Source organism: Pan troglodytes, chromosome 9 (assembly GCF_028858775.2).
Source record: "Pan troglodytes isolate AG18354 chromosome 9, NHGRI_mPanTro3-v2.0_pri, whole genome shotgun sequence".
Taxonomy (NCBI): domain Eukaryota; kingdom Metazoa; phylum Chordata; class Mammalia; order Primates; family Hominidae; genus Pan; species Pan troglodytes.
This window is the reverse complement of record NC_072407.2, coordinates 9,294,175-9,304,468: the sequence shown is the minus strand read 5'-3', so window position 1 is coordinate 9,304,468 and position 10,294 is coordinate 9,294,175. Positions and strand designations below refer to the sequence as shown.

Genomic DNA, 10,294 nt, shown 5'->3' with positions numbered 1-10,294 from the left:
ATAAAATAAAATGGGAAGAATGAGACTGAAGAAGACTGAGGAAGTAATTGTGTGGTAAAAAGTAGTTATGAATACAGATTTTTCTTTTCTGAATAAAAAGAGAAAAACCTTGCCTCAGTGAAAATGTCACCAAGATATTTATTTAAATAGAATGGAATTGGCATAGAAACATGTTTGCATTAAATGGGCTTTAGAATTTTGCAAATAGAAATGGCAGAAAAGGAACATAGCTTGTAAAAAAATTTTTTGCATATGAATTATTCTGCATTTAGCCTGTGGGAAAAGAGAAAAAGAGAGAAAGGAGATTTCTGCAAGTGTAGAAATAATTACGGGGATATTAAGTGCCAGTGAACCCAAGAGGGCTGACTTAAAATTTGCTGGGTCCCTCGTGGTTTTGGCTATCAACTAGGAAATCCCTCATTTCATGCTCATAACTCCTCCTACTTCTCCACACATTCATAAAGGAACATTAAATTGGTGGCTAGCCACTTTTTTCTCCAATTTGAGCTCAATAAATTCATCCCGTGTTTCAGAATGCTACAGACCTCACTATGAGTTTTACTGGGGGATGAGCACACAAAGATGGTCTCAGACAGACTTCCAGAAGAAGAAGAAGATGTCCGTGTTAGAGGTAAATGAAAAGTGTAAAAAGTCATCTGCAAAATGTCCACAGTATATTATATTGGCACATATCCTGGCACCAAACAGAGTAAAATTTATGACATTAGCTGGATGCTGTTACACAGAGTGCAGACAGAAAGTAGAGCCATCACAGAACCCACAACTTAAGGGAATGAAGCTGGAATCCTTGGAGAAGAAAAATTGGTGAGTGATGAATGAAAGTGTTATGAAAAATGGACAATATTCTTCAGGTATCTGGTAAGAGCAAAACCAGCTCTCAATAATAATTGAGGAGTAAGTCTCACGATTCCAAGTTTCCTCCCCATAATTTAATTACCAGCTTCTCCAATAACAATCACTCTATCCAACTAACCAGGAACTTACATACACCACCACCTGCAACCCTGCTATCTGTGCCTGTCAGGTAGTACTCACATGTCAGCTCTTTGGTCTTGAATAAGTCAGACATTGTGATTGCCATTAAAGGATTCTTATTCTAATTGTGATTATCTTTGGAGAAGAAAAAATTTGCCCCTATTAGAAAAAGCCAGTGACTTATGGATGGGAGTGTCATAAAACTAAGCATTGGGGATCAAATCTGTGGAAATCACAGTATTTAATTGACCTACTAGTTTACGGTAAATGTATGTTAGCTGATACAGCCTCTCTGTCATGAAATGTCCTCTGCTGATTTGGTTCTTTCATTTGAAGTTTAGCAGCAGTTGAACATTTGTTGTTGAACATTTGAGTAAACTTGTATCCATTTCCTCTTTTCTCTTTCTTCCTTGTTACTTACCTTCCTTTTCTTTCAAAAAAAAAAAAAAACAAAACAGCTGCTTTTTCTTTCAAAGAACAGCTACTTCCTGAATTTCCAGCATATTGGTGACATGAAGTATACGGTTAGCTGATTCATGAGCTTACTGAGATAAAACAACTTTATTGAAATGTCTAGGAAAGAATGAAGTAACTTTACTTTTCACTGTATCACAAACATTTCTCTAATGTATAGCTTAAAATGTACTGATTCAAAATATGTAATTTTTAGAAAATAACTATTTTGATCAGAGAACTTTTATATAAAGCATAAGAGCCCACGTTTTTCAGAAAATTCAATCATCAGTGAAATTGAAAAGTGACTAAATTTTCTTTGGTTATTCATAGTGCTTTCCTCAATTTTAGTCTCCCCAAGTTTGTCCTGTCTTCCCTGTCTAGTTCTACATTTGACTTCTTCTAAGAAATCTGTCCTTTAGCTTTTTTATTTTTACTAATTTCTTATGTCAGAGCTCACAAAATTATATAAGCATCTCACCTATATTTCATTAAGAACTAATGAGCCTTTATTGGGCTATATTATGCTAATTATAACTCTGAACATTTTAAAACCAGGAAACTGGACTCTATTCTGGCTAAATGATTCATTTGCCCATTATTCAGTACCTGTGGTTTATCAGGAGCAAGTTCTCTTGCTGTAGGCATTGCTGCTGCTCATCTTGTCCCTTAGCAATTCCTTCTCTCTAGATATTCCATAAAGTGTATTAAAATTTTAAACTCACAACATTTCAAGAGTTTCAGCTGTTTAAAATATATAGGAAAAAATATAATTCCCTTTAACTTTAAAGAAATCTAAAAAGCAACCAGGAGCTTTGGCTCAGATTTGTCAAAAATATAAAGATTTCAATTATTTCTAAAGCATTCTCTTTACATTATTCTGAATATAAAAAGAAATATATTATGTTCTTGGGTGTCAATTATTTCTACCTCTATTCTCTTTCATTGGGAATCTTTTACACCAATGTACTGGTCAGAGTCTGTTAATTTGCTTGTCTAAAATGTTCTTAAAGAAAATTGGAAATAGTTAAATACTAGAGGAATAGCTGAAATGTGAAATATGGAGAGGTTTATTAAACAAATTAAAATGCAATGTCCAATAAAAATAAACTTCTTTGTTTTTTGTCCACAGGTCTGGAAAGAAATAATAGACTGGCCAGTAGTCCAATCCCCTGTCCAGGTGATTTTGCTGGTTCTAATGTATTTGGATTGCCATGCACATAACATCCTATTATGGCACAGTGCCTGTGAATGCCCCACCTGAAAACAGTGATGTATCTCCATGAATCCATCTTTTCCTTTCAAAACTGTGAATAAGATGGATGATTTTAGAGTTATATCCAAATCAGACAGACTCAATATAATGAGTCTGGAGAAAATCAGAAAGCAGAAGAGGAACAGTAACACTGACTGAGAAACTTCTTTTGTTTGCATCAGGAGGCCCAAGGACACTATGTCCATTTCCAACATAACTGTCTACATGCCCTCTGTGTTGACACTAGTAGGGATCCCAGGCCTAGAATCTGTGCAGTGCTGGATTGGGATTCCATTCTGTGCCATTTATCTCATTGCTATGATTGGAAATTCCTTGCTTCTGATCATCATCAAATCTGAGCACAGTCTCCATGAGCCCTTGTACATTTTCTTAGGCATGCTAGGAGCCACAGACATTGCACTTGCTAGCAGCATTATGCCAAAGATGCTTGGAATATTCTGGTTTAATGTGCCTGAAATCTATTTTGATTCCTGCTTGCTTCAAATGTGGTTCATCCACACATTTCAGGTTATAGAGTCAGGCATCCTTGTGGCCATGGCCCTGGACCGTTATGTGGCCATCTGTTATCCACTAAGACATGCCAGCATCTTCAACCACCAGCTTGTCATTCAGATAGGAACTATGGTCGTACTCAGGGCTGCTATTCTTGTAGCCCCATGCCTAGTACTGATAAAGTGCCGGTTTCAATTTTATCACACAACAGTCATCTCCCACTCCTACTGTGAGCATATGGCCATTGTGAAACTAGCAGCAGCAAATGTTCAAGTCAACAAAATCTATGGTTTGTTTGTGGCCTTCACTGTTGCAGGATTTGACCTCACATTCATCACATTGTCCTACATCCAGATATTTATCACAGTTTTTCGTTTGCCCCAGAAGGAGGCTAGGTTTAAAGCATTCAATACCTGCATTGCTCACATCTGTGTCTTCCTCCAGTTCTACCTCCTTGCCTTCTTCTCCTTCTTCACACATAGGTTTGGGTCTCACATCCCCCCTTATATCCATATTCTCTTTTCTAGCATTTACTTGCTGGTCCCTCCATTTCTCAATCCACTTGTCTATGGTGCAAAGACCACACAGATTCGCATTCATGTGGTAAAAATGTTCTGTTCATAAAATCCACCTTAATTAATGCCTACATGCTTTTTTCTTTTGCAGTAGTAACCATATCAAAACAAAACAAAAATACATATTATTTGAGATGCTGGGTTTGTGAAATCTGCCAGCATAATAGCTGGTTTTAGATCATCATGGCTCATATCAATCAATGGGATTGTGAATTCTACCTGACTAATGAAAGTGAGAAGTGTGAAATGAGTGAAGTAGTGAATATATATTGTTTATTTTTTCTCTTTTATTCTTTAGCCCCTGGTTGAGTTATTCCTCTAAGAATATTTCTCCAGGAGGATTTATAAATTATGCCTTTGTCACTGAATGTAAATGCACCTAAGGCTCGTTGTTCTGAAACATCCAGGTACTCCATGAAAACAAGTTGTTGACTCTCATTTTCTTGATCATCCCTGCCTTAAAAAAAAAATCAAAGGAAGTACATGTTAACTGTGTTCTTGTCAAAGAAAATCTTATGAACATCAAGAGACAATAAAGCCTAAAAATTTAAATACATTTTCAGAGTCATACAAGGAATTACAGGCACAAAAATTAGAACCAGGTGTTGCATTTGACACATCAATGTTGTTGTTTTTTTTTTTTGCTAACCTCAAAATTTACTTCTTTATTAATTCATCATTTTATCAAAAACCTGCAATATTAAAAATACTATACTACAGAATCGTGACATAATAGTAAATTTGGCACAGTGAATAATTCTCATGAGTTTGTACCTATGTAATTCTGGAAAAGAGAGACTGGAAGGAAGAGAGGTGGGGAATGGGCAGGCAAGGGAAAGAAGAGAGAAATAACAAGTGTACACATAGGATGTGGAGTTCAGAGAGAATGAAGCATTGAAATCTAACTAAAGCAGGGGAGTTGCATTTATTGTATTTTGTTTTTTGGTTAGGTAGTTACCTCTGATTCTTGAGGAATGATGGATGAGTAGCCAAGGAAGTAAGAACACATCATGCCAGGTAGACAGTAGAGGAGATTTAAACTAGATAATGTAGTTTAAGGTAACTCTAGTTTTTTCAATATGGTATGAGTGCAAGGTAGAACTTGGGGAGACAAGGAAAATATGAATATCAAAAATGGCTATTAATGTTGTGCAGCGTTGCCGGACTTTATTCCAAAAGCTGTAATGTGCTATTGGAGAGTATTCATTTGTTTGCTTGTGTTCTACAAGTAAGACGTGTGTGTGTGTGTGTGTGTGTGTGTGTGTGTGTGTGTGTGTGTCTGCTTGGGCATGTGGCAGCATACCACACAGCAAATATAAATAAGTCCAGGGCTATTTTGTTAGTGAAGAGGAGGACTATATTGTCTAAAATTAGTGGCATAAGAATTTACAGCTAGTTAATTTTTCTTGAAAAACCTCAGGTCATAGATCATTTTTTTCAAAGTTATGGAAAATATTCACATATGGGCAGATGTCCATGCTTTGATTTACCAGATTAAAACCACTGCAAATATAAGAAATATTGGATTGCTTGTCATACACCTACCTGGTGGATCCTCTGGCTTCACGGATTAGGACTTAGCAGATATCCATGGCTGTTGAGAATGATTATAGAGGCTATCTTAAGGGATCTTTTGACACTGTTTCAAGTTTCAATATCTACTAGAGCTAATTTTATTGGATTACCAATAGGGATGGTTTTTCTTAAGTAACATAATTTTCTCAAAAATAAAATAGCCTCTGATGTTATTTCTTAATATTTTAGCCAGAATTCAGCAAACTTTTACATAAATGGCCAAATAATATATAGCTTAGGCTTTATGGAAAAAGAGGCAAATTGAAGAATATCATATAGGCATTAATATAACAAGATAGAAAAATGTATGTCCACAAATAATTTTTATGAAATTCAAACAATATTAACAATAATAATTGCATTGTCTTTAATTAAAGAAGGTCTACTAATTAAAATAATAGAATCCATTTTTTTTTTCTACAGAGTAACAAAGTGTAGCTGAAAGTTAGAGTTTCCCCATCACCAAATTGATTACAAATATTCATCTGTAAAAATCATTCTTAACTAGTGGACTATAGAAAACAGGAAGTAGGCCAGGTTTGGGATGTTTAACAATTACCACTTTAAGCAGCACCACCAGAAATATGTGGTAATATAGGTCCAACAGAGAGACACAATGTGAAACTACAACATATTTGCACCATCTCCGAATTTTAATATCTCATAAAATATGTAGTCCAGAGTTCATATTGTTTAATTACTGTAGTCTTCAAATTTCAGGATCAGTCCCAAGCTGAGACTTACTAATAGAAAACAGAAGAAACAAATAGGTCATTACAAGGAAAAGAGGATAACCAGGACCCTCTAACCTCCCACACACTTGGACGGGGACAATTATTGAAAAAAAACTTTAACATAAAATTGCTTGAAAGATAATAATATTTTTTGTAAGGATAATTTTCAAGAAAGGTTTCTAGAAATCACAAAATTAACTTCCAGGAGATTACATCAATTTCAACAATGACTAAAATAATGTTTGCCTAAATTCTTAACAACACTAGTTATTACCGATATTTACCTTTGACAGTTTGATAGGTGAAATATGATTCCCTTAATAATTAGCATTTAACAAAGAAATATTTGTGCTGCTATCTTCTTTTCCGTTTGCACATTCTTTATGTGAAGTACGTCATCGTTTCCTTTGTTCATTTTTCTAATTTGTGTCCATTTATTTTCTTCTTGAGTTTAAAATTTGATGAGTAAATATTGAATTATTTCCAAGGGCTTTATTGCTCAGGACTTTACCAGAGGATTTCCAATAGGCTATTGGCATTTTCTAGTAGAAGTGACTTCAGGCATAAAGAAGAAAAGAAAAAGAAAAGTAAAAAGTCTTAACATTGGAGACCTTTGACCTATTAGGAGCAGAACACTTGGTGAAAAAAAAAATGCTTTCAGGCCAGGTGCGGTGGCTCACGCCTGTAATCCCAGCACTTTGGGAGACGGAGGTGGGTGGATCATGAGGTCAGGAGTTCAAGACCAGCCTGGCCAAGACGGTGAAACCCCATCTCTACCAAAAATACAAAAAATTAGACGGGCGTGGTGGGGGGTGCCTGTAATCCCAGCTACTCGGGAGGCTGAGGCAGGAGAATTGCTTGAACTCAGAGGGCGGAGCTTGCGGTGACCCGAGATCGTGCCACTGCACTCCAGCCTGGGTGACATAGTGAGACACCGTCTCAAAAAAAAAAAAAAAGATTTCAGGAACTGACCCTTCTAGCTTTTTGCAGCCCTTCATTTAAATGTTCAATTTGGGAAAAATAACTTACAACATTTGGCTCATTTCCACCCTTCTTGGTAGAGAACTGTCCTTTGGCAACAAGCCTTCTATGCTGATATTCCTAAGCGGTCTCCATTTCAATGTGAGAATACATCAGTATTACCCTCAATTTATTGTTAAATGGACGACCTTTTGAGATTTGGTTAGCAGGCCTATTTGGCTTTAATACTAAGCTGTATGCCTGTATTTAAACAGTATTAAAAATGCAAGTGATTCCTAGCTACTCCTGAGGCTAAGGCAGGAGAATCGCTTGAACCCGGGAGGCAGAAGTTGCGGTGAGTCGAGATGTCTCCACTGCACTCCAGCCTGGGCGACAGAGCAAGACTCTGTCTCCGAAAAAAAAAAAAAATACAGGTAATATTTTGTCCTACCACATCTATTTATAATTTCTAAAATTGCTCAGAATTTGTATTAATAAGGGTTCTTCGCAGTACGAAACCAATAGGTTATGCATACATATATGTATATACACATATATGCAGATATGTATACCTATACATATATATCTTTATCTATGTATCTATATGAGATAGATTAATTTTAAGAACCTGACTCACACAGTTATGAAGGCTGGCAAATCCAAAATCTGCAGGGAGAGCCTATAGCCTGGAGACTCAGGGAAGAGCCAGTGTTGTAATTTAAGTCCAAAGGCAGTCTCCTGGTAGAATTCTCTCTTGAGTGGGGCAAGTCAGTCTTTTGTTCTATCCAGGCCTTCAACTGTTTGGAAGGCACATTATAAAGGGCAATATGCTTTACTCAAAGTTTATTAATTTAAATGCCAGTCTCATCCAGAAATACCCACACAGAAACATCCAGAATAATATCTGACCAGAATCTGGGCATTGTGCCCCAATCAAATTGACACATACAACTATTCAGTGTGAAAAAACCAAGGCAGAGAGCAGGTAAGTACAGCACCTCCCCACAGCAGAGACTCAACATCATGGTTTACAAGTTACTAAAGAAGAATATTGGGACAAAATAAAGCTTGTAGGAATTCATCCACATTCAACCATTGATGTGCTGATCTCAGTGTTGTAAAGATATCAATTCTCCTTAAATTTAATCTAGAAATGTAGAGTAATCTTAAGCAGAATGCTGTCAGACTTTTCTGGCATAAGTGCAAATGCTTTAAAAAAATATTTAATTAAAGAAGTAAAAACTGAAAGTGAAATGTATGATAGAGTTCTGATAAATACCTCTGCCCTATATTCTAAGATTTCGGATTTAGATGATGACTCTCTAAAGAGTCGAGGATGGGAACAGAGGACAGTAACTGTTGTCCCCTCCATGCAAGGTCTGAGACTAACATACACAATGACAATTGCACAACCTTTATTTGTAGTGAACACAACTTTTTAACATGAAAAATCCTAAGGAATATACAAATACAACAGATATCATGAATTAGTAAGTGAATTTAGCAAGTTTTAATGTAGGAAGTCTATGTAAAAATTGTTTGTAAATCTACATACTGGAATCCAATAATTAGAAAATAACAATAGTTTGCCATAAAGTGTAAAAACATAAGATACATAATTTATATTTATGCATACAATAAAATACAAGAATTTTACACTGATAATTACAAGACATTGTTGAAAGAAAGGCAAAATCTAAAGAAATAGAGAGCTGTTCCATATTCATGGATTGGAAATCTCATTATTGTTAAAATGTTAATTTCCTTAAAGTCATCTAAAGATTCAAAGCAATCCCAAATATAATCATAATAACCTTTTGTTTGCCATGAATTGAGAAGGTAATTTTATATTTTACATGGGAATTCAAAGGACCTACAGCCAAAGCAATCTCAAAGAATAAATGTTGATTACTGAGAATACCTGACATCAAGACTTACTACAAAATTCTAATAATAAAGACAGTGTGATATCAGCATGAGAACAGCTAATGAAACACAACAGAGAGCCTGTAAGTAAGCCCACATTTGTACAATCCATTGATTTTATACAAAAGTATCAAAGCAATTCAATGGAAAATAGAAAGCCTTTTAAACAAAATTAGATATTCATATATATCTATATATATTTTACAAATATATATATGTTCAATCTAAAAATTTATTTAATACCACACAAAATATAGGATGTATATTTATGGGATAATATAGAAGTAAAAAATAAGGCTTCTAGGAAGAAAAAATCAGAATACCTTAATATATTGAGGATTGGCAAAGATTTCCTTCTTACGACACAGGAAGCAACAAGATATAACCTTATCAACAATTTCGACTACAGCAAAAGTATACTGCTAAGAAAATTAACAAGCAATACACAGACTAAAATCATGCAAAAAAACTTAAATCTGAATTATATATTTTTTAAATTTTATATAAATAACTCATAACTCCATATAAAAGACAAAAATGTGCAAAACATTTTACTAGACACTTCATAAATAAACTAATAAGCTATGCAAAAGTATGGATCATAATTAAAAAAAACTTTTTAGTGAGTAAAACTGATTAGTTCATATTTTAGTATTTATATGATGTTCTAGTGTGTCTAGAATTGGTGGGTTCTTGGTCTCACTGACTTCAAGAATAAAGCCGCGGACCCTCGCGGTGAGTGTTACAGTTCTTAAAGGCAGCGTGTCCGGAGTTTGTTCCTTCTGATGTTCAGATGTGTTCGGAGTTTCTTCCTTCTGGTGGGTTGGTGGTCTCGCTGGCTCAGGAGTGAAACTGCAGACCTTCACAGTAAGTGTTACAGCTCTTGAGGTGGAGCGTCTGGATTTGTTCGTTCCTCCCGGTGGGTTCGTGGTCCGGCTGGCTTCAGGAGTGAAGCTGCAGACCTTCGCGGTGTCACAGCTCATAAAGGCAGTGTGCACCCAAAGAGTGAGCAGGAGCAAGATTTATTGCAAAGAGAGAAAGAACAAAGCTACCAGGAGCTTGCCACTGCGGGCTGCGGCAGCCTGCTTTTATTTGCTTATCTGGCCCCACCCACATTCCTGCTGATTGGTAGAACCGAGTGGTCTGTTTTGACAGGGCGCTGATTGGTGCCTTTACAATCCCTGAGCTAGACACAAAGGTTCTCCACCTCCCCACCAGATTTGGTAGATACAGAGTGTCCACACAAAGGGTCTCCAAGTCCCTACCAGAGTAGCTAGATACAGAGTGTGGACTGGTGCATTCAGAAA

The 10,294-nt window shown here is 36.0% G+C and overlaps 1 protein-coding gene across 1 annotated transcript; it reads left to right on the top strand.

Annotated features, from left to right (window-relative positions):
- Positions 1-514: 514 nt before the first annotated feature.
- On the top strand, positions 515-8,460 carry OR52A1 (olfactory receptor family 52 subfamily A member 1). The gene is made up of 2 exons (XM_054661722.2): positions 515-825; positions 2,582-8,460. The coding sequence occupies exon 2, from the start codon at positions 2,903-2,905 to the stop codon at positions 3,839-3,841; it is 939 nt and encodes a 312-aa protein (XP_054517697.1). The 5' UTR covers positions 515-825; positions 2,582-2,902; the 3' UTR covers positions 3,842-8,460.
- Positions 8,461-10,294: the final 1,834 nt, after the last annotated feature.

Bases quoted from the DNA above. Each gene is read 5' to 3' on its own strand.
- OR52A1 (XM_054661722.2), top strand. From the start codon at position 2,903: ATGTCCATTTCCAACATAACTGTCTACATGCCCTCTGTGTTGACACTA.